Below are 13,635 nucleotides of genomic sequence, written 5' to 3'. Positions count from 1 at the left end.
CCTCCTCCAGGGCAGGTGTCCAGGATCTGCTGCTGTGGCTCCTGAGGGATTTGGGGAGCTGCTGCTCCCTGGGTTGTGGCTGTTCCACGGGGAGAGATCCTTGGGGCACGGAGCAAACATCTGTGGGAATTTCTGGCCATTTTAATAAACCCCACAAGCTTCCCTGAGGGCATGGAAGCATGGAATGGACTCAGCATTATAAACAGGGAATGTTCCCTTTGGCAAACCACTGAACTGCTCCATGGCGCTGCAAGGCCCCTCCCCTCAAGTGCCAAATCAGCTGAAAAAATTAATTAAAGGGGGAGGAGAACAATCTCCTTTTTTCCACAGGTTCGTGCAGGTGTGAAAAAACACTTCTCAACTCCAGTTATTTAGCTTCAATTACATTTCAGTTAAATTTCAAACTGCTTTGTAGCCCATGGATGGATGTGCCTCATGTGCCAGCACAGGGGACACGTCCTGTGTCCCACTCCGTGGCTGGGAAGGGGCCCAGGCAGGTCATTCCTGCAGGATGGACCAAATGCTCCAGGAGCCTGAGCTGCCTTCTTTCCTGGAATTTGCTCTCCTTCTTTTGACCTCCAGCAGGGGGTTGGTATTTTCTTTTCAGAGTGCAGATATCTCTGCCAGCACGGAGGTTCTGCGGGTCCTGGGGCCACGAGATAGCAGCTCCTGTCCTGGGTGGGCTCCTGGGGGCTCTGTGTGCCCCTGCACGGCTCCGTGCCACCACCCAAGCTGCACCCCCAGCTCTGACAAAAGCTCAGGGACAGGGAATGGGACGCTCTGGTGGCCCTAGGGTGGCTGTCCTGGCTCCTGCAGTGCCCTGGGGCCCTTGTGCTGGGGCACAAAAGGGTGAAAGTTCTTCTCTGGAGCAGCAATTTGGGAAAATGAGCCAGATCCCTAACGCAGGCCCCTGGAAGCAGGGATGTTCCCGGTCCCTCGGGCAGTGGAGCATTGCTGGGGCACTGGGAGGTGACTCCCGGGAGCGGCTGCATTTCCCAGCGTTTCCAGTTCAACTGGGCTGGGGAGCCCTGTCCCTCCCTGCTGCTGCTGCCCCACGCACCGGGCTGGGCATTTGCTGCCATCGGCCTCTGGGGACACTGAGGAACAGCCAGGGAGCCACCGAGGAGGGGACGGGGCCAGCTCCATGGGATCCCATCGGGCAGGATTTGGGGTGCTGGAGGAACTCGGGATGTTCCTCCAAAGCCGGGAGGACACACACGGGCCACCGCCCTCATCTGGAGCAAAAAGTCCTAAAATCGTTCCTTGGGATTAGGAATCCTGTGCATTTATAGCAGGGAGGGACAACTGCAGAGGGCACCAGCGAGCCACGGCACCGCAGTGCCGGGAGGAGCCTGCCGGGGACCCGGCCCGGGGATCAATCCCGGGGACCCAGCCCGGGGATCCAGCCCGGGGACATCCCGGGGATCCAGCCCGGGGATCAATCCCGGGGACCCAGCCCAGGGATCCATCCCGGGGACCCAGCCTGGGATCAATCCCGGGGATAAATCCCGGGGACCCAGCCCGGGGATCCATCCCGGGGATCCATCCCGGGGACCCAGCCCGGCTCCGGGGCCATCCCGGGGACCCAGCCACCTTTCCAGGGCTGAAATCCCGTTTCCATCCCGGAGCTCCTGGCTGGAGGAGAAAGAGAGCCGGGGGCTGCTCCCCTGTCCCATGGCCACGCAGAGCGCTAGGGTTTGCACACTCTTTACTCGGGGTGTAACTTACTCACCGCAGACGGCAGCGGAGCAGTCGCGTGTACAGACAGAGCTATTTTTACCGCGTGGGTATTTCTAAATGTTTACACCCGGCTGAGCCTTCCCTCGGAGCGGGCTGGGGGCTGTGGGTTGGGGCAGCCCTGCCCTCCCACATGTGGAACAGCTTTACTGAATTTCCCAACCAAATGATTGCTCCGGGTGAGCAAACACAGCGTGCCCTGGCACCAGCTGGGGAGGGGGCAGCTCCTTTCCCTCCCTTCCTGCCCTTTTCTGGGCTTTACTTCCCCCCGGGAATGTCCCTGTGCAATGGCAGCCCCGGGGTGAGCTGCCGGAGCTGTGGCTGGGGTGCAGCACCCCGGGGTGGGTGGCTGGGTGAGGGCTGTTCCCTCCGGGATCAGCTGCCAATAACATCCAAACAAAAACACCAACCAGTGACACTTTCAAATCCTTCCCTTGCTGTCCCGGCTTTGCCGCCCCTCTGTGCTGGGCCCGTGAAGCCTTTCTGTGCGGCACAAGGAGGTTTTAAGAACAAGAGGAAATAAACCCATTTGTTATTGTTATCTAGAAAGCACCGGTGGGAGCTGAGCTGCTCCTGGCCCCTCTGGCTTCGCTGCCTCCTTGCCTGCTCAGGGTGGGATTGTGCCCCTCCCAGCCCATGGTGAAGGGCTGGTGACCCCTCTGGCTCCCTGGGAGCTAAATCCCTCCAGGTGAGCTCACCTGGGCTGGACAGAGGCGAGGTCTGAGGGCTGTGAGCACAGGTGCTCTGTCAGGACATCCAGCAGCTCCTGGGGCTGCGGAAGCGCTTGCAGCGTTCCCGAGGGCCTGAGACACAAACAGGCTCCTCCACAGCTGCTGCTGCTGCTGCTTCCCCACCAACGAGCTCCTCTTCCTTCCTGGCTCCAGCGTGGAAACGGCTGGGGGTGACCAAGGCAGGCACCAAGGTCTGACTCCTGGTCTGAAGCCAACAGGTCTCTCAGAGAGTCCTCCAGGAGACCATGGAAGCACGGAGGGCTTTGGGTGGGAAGGGACCTGAAAGCCCACCCAGTTCCTCCCCCTGCCACAGGGCAGGAGTGGATGGGCTTTCAGGTCCCCTCTCACCCAAACCATTCCACGATCCTATTCCAAACATCTTTTGATCCACGAGCCCTTTCCTCCTTTCGCCCCACCGCAGCAGCTCTGTCTGAATAACATCCTGCTTGTGTTGAGACAATAAAAGCGCCTTTAGAAGAAGAAAAAAGGCATTTCTACATCCCATCCGAGCCTGCCCTCTGTCAGTGGGAAGCCATTCCCCTTCTCCTGTCACGCCAGCCCTTGTGAAGAGCCTCCTTGCACAGACACTCACTGGAGGTGTCTCACTGGAAGAAAATATCGCAGATATTTAAGCCAGATGTGTTTTATTGTCACTGACAATGCAGTTTCTGTGCTTGTTATGTGGCTAAAAACGGCCTGGTGTCCCACAGGAGGGATTACCCGTGCCCTCAGCCGCAGCTGGGACCCTGCACATGGAGAGGCACTGCAGGAGGGGCTCACCAGGTCCTGTGCCACAAATAAATTGATTTGCAGAATGATTTACCCCATCAGCCCGGCTCACGTTTTAATCAACAAATCCCAGTTGCAAAGGGCAGCTGTGAATGATTTTCAGATGCAAACTGATCCTTCCTTCCTGCTGCCAGTGCTGAACCATCTCCAATTAGCTGAAAACCTTCAGAATTCCCCACGGGGAGGAGAAAATGTGAAACCCACCTGCTTCCTTCAGTAACTGTTTAATTTAACAGTTTGTGAGCTGTGGCCACGAGACCCCAGCACAAGGGTCGTCCCTTTGCAATCCTGGGAGGGTGACAGGGTGTGGGACAGATGGTGCTGGGGACAAGGAAACCAGGACTGGACACAGGTTCTTGGACCATAAAAACTGTACACCGCCTTGGAACGGAATAAAGCACAAATGGTGAGGTCACGGCTTGTGTTTTACATACAAACCACACACAGGCATTCGGGCCGAGTGCTGCTGCACCTGGAGCTCTGCAGCCCAAACGGGATGGGCTCCAGCCTGGCTCTGCCCATGCAGGGAGGATTGCCCTTCAAGGTGTCCAGGTTTGGGCACCCTCCACAGCCTGAAGAGTAATAGGGAAAGGAATTCCTACCTAAACGCTCCTGCCCTCCTCCAGAGACCAACCTGGCAGGAATCCCTCCCCAGACAGGCAGGGATTTGTTCCCACACCGCTCTGGGAGCGGGCAGTAGGGGCTGTGCCTCAGAGTAAATTGGATATTCTAGTTAAAAATCAGCTAACCTTAACACAGGAGAATCTAGATAAGCAGGGAAAAAGGGTTCAGCCCGTAAGGCCACAGAAAAACACCTTAACCAAGCATTACACTGCTACACATAGAGAAATTCAGGGACTGAGCACTTGGCTGCCCACGAGGGAGGGGATGTGCCACTCACTGCCAGGGCAGCTTCCCTCTGCTGCCCAAATCATGCAAGGGAATGCCCTGGTGGCCTCCAAACCTCGGTGTCCCTGGTGGTGCCCTCTGCTCCAGAGGGACACAGCAATGGCTTTGGCAGAGGAAGTCAGCAGTGGGGAGACAGAGCCCTGCACAGCCCCAGCTGAAGCTGAAACATTACTCCTCTGCCCTGCCTCCACTTCTTAAATTAAATCTATTTAGCTTCAGTGGGTAAACATTTTAATGAAAATTACACGAGTGGGTTGCCAGCTTCAAGTCCCTTAAAGTTAAAATAAAAAACCCCTACCCCAAAGGGTCGGCAGAGCCGGTGGAATGCTGGATGCTCACCTCAGAGATATAAAAATAACAATAAAAATCAAGGTTCGTGCTGGCCAGCCAACACCTTCGAGAGGCCGCAAATGTCAAATGATAGCACCATGAGCATTTCTGAGAGGTTCTCCCCAAATTATTGCTGCTTGCAGTTCCCTTTCCCCTGCCCTCCGCTGGCACGCTGGGGCAGGGTGACCCTGGCAGCATCCCCTGGGTGTGGGTGGGGAGCAGCGGGACGTGCCCAGCCCCAGCAGCAGCCCCGGGGATGGTTTGAGCACCGTTTGAGAGTGGCAGAGTCGGAGAGCCGGGCACGCCGGGCACGCCGGGCACGCGGAGCGGCGGTGCCAGCCTGGTGGGCGCGGCGCTGTCACCTGCGGGCCAGGCGCTGCTGGCCGCGCTGCTGCCCGGGCGCTGGCAGGGCGGGCTGGCAGCTGCGGCAGCACTGGGCGCGCACCGTGGGCAGCGGGCACCGGCCCAGCAGCCGCAGCGTCTGGCAGAAGGCGAAGCTCAGGCGGTCGCGCTCGCAGGGGACGCCTGGAGGGGAGAGAGCAGCACGGGAGGGCGTCAGTGCCGCTGGCACCGCGGGCACCGGGTGGCTGCTGTGGGAACGAGATCATCGTTAGTGTCCCTCCAGCCCACACCGACCCGGGCTCTGTGGGAGCTGCAGGGCTGGGGAGACACGGACAGGGCAGAGCCCACCTGCACCTGGGCACCTGGGCACTGCCATCCCCAGCAGCTCCAAAGCACCTGGGCACTGCCATCCCCAGCAGGAAGCACGCCTGTGCTGCTGCCAGCAGCTCCAGAGCACCTGCCCAGGGCACAGAGCTGAGGTGCAGGGGACAAACCCCTCCAGTGTTACCTCCTGCCAGCCCCCCCAGTGCCAGCAGAGTGGCGGAAAGGCCAGAATTCCTTTTTTCTTTGAATTGTTTTGGTTATTTTGAGGACCTGCATCATCTGGTTCGCTTCCTGCAGGTGTCCTGCAGCCCTTAAAACAACTCTGGTGCTGCTCTGAGGACGGGCTTTGTTCAGGGAACGGCTGCTCCAGGGGCAGCCCAGGCCCCACTGGGCTCAGTCCAGCAGCACAGACCCATCCCCAGGTACTCATGGTTTATATGAATACAGAGCTGCCTTGTTGGAGTTTTTGATTTCCTCCTTCTCTGTCTCAGAGCAAGGCCCAACTCGCTGAGCCCGCAGCTTCTCACCCAGCGGTGTCAGACTCACATAAATTACACCAACTCAAAACTGAGCCTAAGCTTGAAATCTAAGATTCTGTGATTCCAATGTTACCTCCCGTACAAGGAACTAAAATAGATGACAGCTTTCCTCTGCAAAAGGGCAGAGCTGATGCACTCTGGGGCCAACCCCCCGTTGCTTCTCCCTGGGCCATGGGACAGAAATGGGGCAGGGCAATGGGATCTTCTCTTTCTCAGGACACAGGGGAGCTCTGGCTGACCACTGGCCCTCTCCCTGTCCCCTCTGGGAACAAAGGCTGTGCTGAGGGAAGGGCTGCTGGCCCCATTCCCACGGGAGGAGCTGCAGCGAGGGATGCGGCAGATGCAGAGCGGAGACTTCTCCCTGCTTTGGGATTTCAGCCACAGCCCCCTCCCCCAGCCCAGCAGAGAGAAGATCACTACACTGCTCTAAAACTTATTTTCTGTTTCAGCTGAGGTATTTCCTCCCTGCCTCCCGAGCTGCAGCTCCTTGTGCCCGGCCAGGGTGTCCCTGTGCCCCCAAAAAGCGATTTATCACTGCTCTGCTGGATCAGCAGTGCTGAGAGAGCAGGGTGGAGGGATCCCAGCTTCACAGCACACCTCAGCCTGGGGGCTGCTCCAGCCCTGCATGGAGGGGTGGGAATGCCCTGGGCACTGCTGGGGGATGCCCATGGAGGGGTGGGAATGCCCTGGGCACTGCTGGGGGATGCTCTGCCCTGGTGGGAATGCCCATGGAGGGCTGGGAATGTCCTGGGCACTGCTGGGGGATGCCCATGGAGGGGTGGGAATGCCCTGGGCACTGCTGGATATTCCCTGCCTGCCCAGCCCCTCAGGACATTCAGCACTCACAGCTTCCTAGAAAGTTATTTATGGATCACAACCAAGCTGCCTTCCCTGGAAAGAGCTGGGAAGGCTCACACTGCTTTCCAGGCCTGGGGTGATGGTTCAGCTCTTTGCTGCTCCCTCTCCAGTGGCTCAGGAAATTCCTGGGCCCATCAGAAAACCCTGGGCCCATCAGGAAATTCCCGTGCCTGCCCCATGCCCAGGCAGCACGGAGCCCACCCTGCCAGGGGTCACTGCTCCCCGAACAGCTCCTCAGCCACCCAGGGTGGGCTCACTGCGCAGAACAGCAGGGATGGGCTTGGGGATGGGGAGAAGAGCCACCACCCTTGGCTGCAGCTCTGCTGACCCTACAGGAGACCCCAGCAGAGCCTGGGCTCCAAAGCCAAGCGACCTCGTGGATGATCAAATATCCAGCTTGGCAGGCACACACAGGGACCATCCTGCACAGGACACCCCTCAGTGCCAGCCCAGGCCTGAGAGCGTTCCCAGCGCTCCCTGCACTCCGTGCAGCCAGTGGGAGTCACTGAGGGGCTGAGTTCCCATCACTCTCCCAGCTCCTGCTCAGTCTCAGCGTGGATGCATGCAGGGTCAGCCTCAGGTCTGAAAATCTTGGCTGAGCTTGTGATTCCTCCCTGGAATTTGGGCTTGGGCAAGGGAAGCTGCAATAAGCACTTAATTTGTCAGCTCTTCAGAGAGGGACCTACAGAACCCACCCAATTCTCATTGAATGCTTTTACTGCTATTTCTTTCTATTAACAATTTTTTATATAATGCTCACACTTCATTTGGAAACACATTCCATAATTCCGTGCCAAATTTTAGGCTAAAGAAATAGCTTAAAGCAGGGCTTTAAAAATCCAGGCTAAGTCAGCACATTAGAGACTGAAAACCCCCACTTTTTTGGGGGCTGTTTTTTTAGGTCGGCGTGGAAGTCGCTTTAAATTTCATTTAAGCTTCTGCCAGCCAGGCCTAAGCTTTTACTTTTATTCCTGGGAAAAACAAACTTCCTGGAACAGGTTTTGTGAAAACAAGGAAAGGTTGAGCTTGGAGCTGAGCTGGCAAATCCAGGGAATTAGGCTGCTGACCCCTGGCCCTCGGGACGCTCTCGGAGCCAGGGCTGAATTTAACAAGTAAATTATCCCAGGGTCCTGCTCTGGGTGTCTGGTCAGCATGAGGGGATGGAGGGGACGGGGAGGATGGATGGGATGAAGGGGATGAAGGGGATGGAGGGGATGCATCCCCACTGACACAGCCACAGCTGGCAAAACTGGGAGAAACCCACAAACCCCACAGCTTTCAGCCCTGCTGCAAACATCTTTCTCCTACATTTTATCAAAACAGGGAGTCCTTTCTGCAGCATCCCTTTCCCACTGGCTCCTGCTGTAAATTAGCAGTTAATTAATTGCTCTCCATGCCTCACTCAGCAGCACCTCCTGGCCTCACCACTCGGAAAATTGGGATTTGTTGCAATTATTTCCCACACGGATCCCTTGTGGATGAACTCTGTGACTTGCCGAGCCACGGACAATTTCATTTCCTCGCTCAGAGCACCACGTTTAATTGGCAATTAATGGAAATGCAGCCAGCCCTGGCTAAGGAGGCAGCAAACAGGAGCAGTGGGACAGAGATGGTGTCAGGGACTGACCCTGTGTGAGCAGAGCCCTCACTCCTTGGCCCCCAGGACACGGGCTGGGCTCCATCCTGCTCCCAGAGGAGCTGCACCCCTGGATACACACACACAGCACTTTACACACACTTGTCCTCCAGCCAGTGGAGCCCGCACCTCATCCCCTTGGAATTCCAAGCTGAGACACCTGTGGAGCAGCTGTGTTTGCTGCTGGAGCCAAGAACTGGCCCCATCACCTGCCTGGGCAGATTTGGGGAGCTCAGAGACCTCCCTGGTATCAGATCTGGAGAAATGGGCACACGAGAACTGACTAATTCCGTGGTATGACCTGATGAGCACCCAGGGCTGCCCTGCTCTGGCCGGGGCAGGGATGTGTCACCACCACCACCACCAGGAGCTGCTGTGCCCAGCACAGCCACCACCCTGCAGGGACCAGCTGAGTGACCAGCTCCAGTTCACCCTGATTCCTCCTTCAGTGCACAGCAATTCCCACTTTTCTGTTCTAAATCTATCTGATCTGGTTTAAATCTGGATGAACTGCTGCAGGCTTCTCCAGGCCCCCACGCAGACCTGGGCCCAGCTCCTTTCCATAACACCATAAACAATTCCCAGATAAATATCCCCAGGCTCTGGAGCATCACACGGAGGCACTGGGGTGCCCACGGCCCTGGAGCTCCCAGGAGCCATCTAAGGACACCCTCACAGCTGGCTGCAGCTGTAAGGCAACAGCCACATTCAAAAATAACCTTGCTGGAATCTCCAATTAATTTATAACCTGGCAACAGCTCAGAACTCTGGTTCTAATTAATCCCGACCTCCTTTAATTGAGGAGCCGACTGCTGTGAGATGTTTGTGCTTCATCTGCTCCATCTCTGCTCCACATCCATCTGATAATGGTTTGAACATTTAAACCCTGCTGGGGTTATTGGCACTTTCGTGTCCAGTGAGGACATGGGCAGTCACAGAGCCAGCCCTGGTTCTGCTGGCACTGGAGCACCTTGTGCAGGGGAGGGAGAGGCTCCTTGTGCTCCTCACAAAAACACAGATTGCTCCAGCCTGAGCCCATTTGTGCAGTAAAGATCCCCTAAAGCACAGGAAAGGGCTGGAGTTACATTTCTGTCTTTCTGGGATCCTTTGCCTGTGCATTTACACATCTGGGATTTCCTGCCATGTGAAAGTTTTGTTCCCCTTCATGCTTTGGCTGGAAACGTTTGTATTTCCAAGAGGCGTTTCCTGCCCTGGGCTGCAGCCAGAGCATTTATGTCATTTTTGATCCAGGCTTTTACCATTTATTTGTGTGCTTCCTACACATCTCAGTGGTTATTCTGGTCCAGCCTTGGCTCCACAGCTCTCATCACCAAGCCTGGCACGGAAATTTTCCCCTGACCAAAACAGCCGGAACCGCACATCGTGTCTTGAGCAGGGCTGACTCACCATTTCCTAAACGCCGGAGTGCCCCATGGCCCTGCAAATGCTCCAGAAAAGGAGCAGATTCATGGCTGAAAACTTCCTGATGGCCAGCAGTGCCAGTGCCCAAATCCCAGCTAACCAAAGCCAGCGCTGCCTGCTCTGGAATTGGTGTTGGGATAAACAAAAAGAGCTGGAAGGCTGGAATGAGTGTCCAGAGGGGACCTCAGGGATGTGTGGAGCAGCCATGGACCCACTCCTCCACCCCAGGCAGCTCCTGCTGCCCCCTGCCCCACCTCTCAGCCCTCCCTTTGGCCAGCAAACCTCCTGGAGGCCCAACAATACCTTCTGGGCAGCCAAAGAGCTTTTCTTTTGCACAGACACATTAAAGAGATAAAGCTGGTAAGTGACTGACATGCTGATATCAGTGACATCTAATCCCTCATTATACTGCTTTTCTGTAAGTGCTGTTAACCCTTGCAGTGCCCAGATTTCTGTCTCCCAGGGAACTGTCTGGTGCTTGGGATGTATCTCTGTGAGTGGAAGAGGGAGAAGAAGCCAAGTGAGTGCCCGTGGTGTGGCCAAGCATTGTGGCTGCAGCTGGGGCAGGTAAAGGACAAACAGGGGCTGGCTCCCTGGAGCACCTGCTCAGACACACCTGAAGATGCTGAAAACGGTTCCTTTATTCCATTTTCTCATGCTGGGCCCAGCCTGTTTCACAAGCCTTGTGTTCTGGGACTTTACCACTGAACAGCTTCCTGAGAGCTCCATCACTGGGTATTCCCTGTGCCTTCCTTTCCCTGAATGCCCTGTTGCCTCTGGATGGGTCCTTTCACCCCGCAGGGTCCCTGGGGTGTCCCTGAGGTGGGTGACACTGCTGGCCCCAACAAGCCCATCCCAGCTCACAAAACCCTGCTGGCCCCTCGAGGGACAGATGCTCTGGACATTTACAGACAGTTACAACATTCCCACTGAATCATCAGGTCATCCTTACACAATCCACGTAGGAACCGCTCCCTCCATCTCCCAGATCTCCCACGCCATTCTCCAGCCTGGTGCTGCTCACCTGGCTCGGAGCTGTCGCACTCCTGGGGGTTGCACTTCTGGGTGCTCTCTGGCCACGGCTCGTGGTCACACAGGCTGCTGTCCTCCTCGGCCACGCCGCTCCTGGTGTCGATGCACTTCACCTGCCGCCGCTGGATGCCCCCTCCGCAGGGAGCTGAGCACTGTGGGGACCCGGGGCTCAGCCTGGGACAGCCCCAGAGGGTGCCCATTCCCTGCAGGTGCCCCGGGAGGGCTCAGCCCCGCTCACCTGTCCCCAGGAGCCCACCACCCAGGTGGTGCAGGGCTGGCTGTTGCAGGGCCGGGTGCTGTTGGGCCTCAGGCTCTCCTCGCAGCGCCCCGGCTCCGGGCACGTCACCAGCCGGGCCTGCTCCCCGCCACCACACGGCTCCGAGCACTGCGGGACACACGGCACGGCAGGGCAGGGCAGGGCAGGGCAGGCATGAGCCCCTGCTGCACACAGCAGGGCCTGGAGGGGCTCCAGGACAGCTGGAGAGGGGCTGGGGACAAGGCATGGAGGGACAGGACACAGGGAACGGCTCCCAGTGCCAGAGGGCAGGGATGGATGGGAGATTGGGAAGGGATGGATGGGAGATTGGGCAGGGATGGATGGGAGATTGGGCAGGGATGGATGGGATGTTGGGCAGGGATGGATGGGAGATTGGGCAGGGATGGATGGGATGTTGGGCAGGGATGGATGGGATGTTGGGCAGGGATGGATGGGATGTTGGGCAGGGATGGATGGGATGTTGGGCAGGAATTGTGAGGGTGGCAAAGAGCTGAGATGGAGTTCCCAGCACAGCTGTGGGTACCCCTGGATCCCTGGCGGTGTCTCAGGCCAGTGGGACATTGGCGCTTGGAGCCACGTGGGATAGCACAGGTGTCCCTGCCCTGGCAGGGTGGGCCGAGCGGGGCCCAGGCCAGCCCGTACCTCTCTCCAGGAGGACGTGTACCAGTCCAGGCACGGGGCACTGTGGCAGGGCAGCTGTGCCGGGGGCTGTGCCAGCCCCGCCTGGCAGTGGAAGGGCCGCAGCAGCCGCTGGTCCCGCGTGTCAACGCAGTGAACGTCCCGCACCTTGGTGCCCCCGCCGCAGCTCCTGGAGCACTGGGGAGGACAAGAGACACTGTGGGGAAGGGGACACAGCCATGGTGGGGAAGGACACAGAGCCATGGCGGGGAAGGACACAGAGACACTGTGGGGAAGGGGACAGAGCCATGGAGGGGAGGGACACAGAGCCACCCTGGGCCCCGTACCTTGCTCCAGGTGCCCACACGCCAGGCCGAGCAGGGTCTCAGGGAGCACCTCCGGGCGGGCACGGGCCTGTCGGCCATGGGACAGCCACCGTCAGCGCCACTGCTGCAGCGCACCGAGCGCCACACCGCACCCAGGCCGCATGTGGCCGAGCACTGCAACACAGGGAATGCTGAGAAACCTGCCCCAAAACCCCTCTCAGCAATCCCACATCAGGCAGCACTCGGGGAGGGAAGGGGAGGAACACGCTCCTCCATGGCCCATTCCAGCTGTTTCTGCTCTGGCTGGGACCAACCCTTCCTCTCCCTGCTCAGGGTTTGCTCCCTGGATTCTCGTGGCCACAGCAGAGGGCAAAATGGGGCAGCACCCTGGGGCTGGGGGTGCCTGTAGCTTTTGATTACCAGTTGCTTCTTAATTAGCACTAATGACCCCATGCTGCCAAGAGAAAGGTCCCAGAGGCAGCCAGGGCAGGGACAGGTCTCACATCCACACTGGCCCTTTCAATGGCACTCACCACGTACCTCACTCCAGTTCCCGACCTCCCAGCTGGGCTTGGCAGTGGCTGCTGCAGAGGGTGATGGTGGAAGCACAGCCTCCTCCTCTTCTTCCTCCTCCTCCTCCTCCTCCTCCTCCTCCAGCCTCTTCTCCCAGAGCGGGGGGGACAAAGGGGTGGGCTGGGACAACTCCTGCCCCTCGTCACCAGAGGCAGGTGTCCCTGGGGGTGCCCGTGGTGAAGGGTCCCTCGTTGGTGTCCCTGGGGGTGCCCATGGTGAGGGCTCCTTTGTTGATGTCTCTGGGGGTTCCCATGGTGAGGGGTCCCTCACTGACACTGCTGAGGGTGCCCATGGTGAGGGCTCCCTTGGTGATGTCTCTGGTGGTGCCCATGATGAGGGATCCCTCGTTGGTATCCCTGGTGGTGCCCATGGTGAGGGATCCCTCGTTGGTATCCCTGGTGGTGCCCATGGTGAGGGGTCTCTCATTGATGTCTCTGGGGGTGCCCACGGTGAGGGGTCCCTTGTTGGTATCCCTGAGGGTGCCCATGGTGAGGGGTCCCTCACTGATGTCTCTGGGGGTGCCCACGGTGAGGGATCCCTCGTTGGTATCCCTGGTGGTGCCCATGGTGCGGGGTCCTTCATTGATGTCTCTGGGGGTGCCCATGGTGAGGGGTCCTTTGTTGGTATCCCTGAGGGTGCCCACGGTGAGGGGTCCTTTGTTGGTATTCCTGGGGCTGCCCACGGTGAGGGGTCCCTTGTTGGTATCCCTGGGGGTGCCCACGGTGAGGGGTCCCTTGTTGGTATCCCTGGGGGTGCCCATGGTGAGGGGTCTCTCATTGATGTCTCTGGGGGTGCCCATGGTGAGGGGTCCTTTTTTGTTATCCCTGAGGGTGCCCACGGTGAGGGGTCCCTTGTTGGTATCCCTGGGGGTGCCCATGGTGAGGGGTCCCTTGTTGGTATCCCTGGGAGTGCCCATGGTGAGGGGTCCCTCAGAGCAGGGATGCTGAGGGGGGTCCCATGGGAGGTCAGCTCGGTGTGGGACAATGCCGGATCCGGGTGCAGGGACACCCCCTGTGCCCCCCATTCCCGGGGGGACCCTGCACTGTGGGCAGCTGGGGCTGTGGGCACGGCTGGGCCCAGGCCATCCTGCCGGCCCCTGGGGGTGAGCTGGGGGGCTGGCCCGGCCATGGCAGGGGACAGGGACACTGCAGGGGCTGCTGTGGCCATAGAGGGGGCAGAGGTGGGGGCTGTG

At 58.6% G+C, this 13,635-nt stretch overlaps 1 protein-coding gene across 1 annotated transcript in view; it reads right to left on the bottom strand.

Annotated features, from left to right (window-relative positions):
* Nucleotides 1-4,854: 4,854 nt before the first annotated feature.
* Nucleotides 4,855-13,635, bottom strand: part of ADAMTS7 (ADAM metallopeptidase with thrombospondin type 1 motif 7) — a 31,296-nt gene continuing 22,515 nt past the window's right edge. The window contains exons 21-27 of the mRNA XM_058033103.1: nt 12,615-13,386; nt 12,411-12,454; nt 11,892-12,044; nt 11,569-11,742; nt 10,888-11,034; nt 10,642-10,801; nt 4,855-5,021 (exon numbers count right to left, since the gene is read on the bottom strand). Coding sequence (XP_057889086.1) covers nt 4,855-5,021; nt 10,642-10,801; nt 10,888-11,034; nt 11,569-11,742; nt 11,892-12,044; nt 12,411-12,454; nt 12,615-13,386 — 1,617 coding nt within the window. The remainder of the gene's footprint in view (nt 5,022-10,641; nt 10,802-10,887; nt 11,035-11,568; nt 11,743-11,891; nt 12,045-12,410; nt 12,455-12,614; nt 13,387-13,635) is intronic.

The sequence above is a fragment of the Melospiza georgiana genome, chromosome 13, assembly GCF_028018845.1.
Source record: "Melospiza georgiana isolate bMelGeo1 chromosome 13, bMelGeo1.pri, whole genome shotgun sequence".
NCBI lineage: Eukaryota > Metazoa > Chordata > Aves > Passeriformes > Passerellidae > Melospiza > Melospiza georgiana.
The sequence above is the reverse complement of the archived record's forward strand: the minus strand, read 5'-3'. Positions and strand labels throughout refer to the sequence as shown.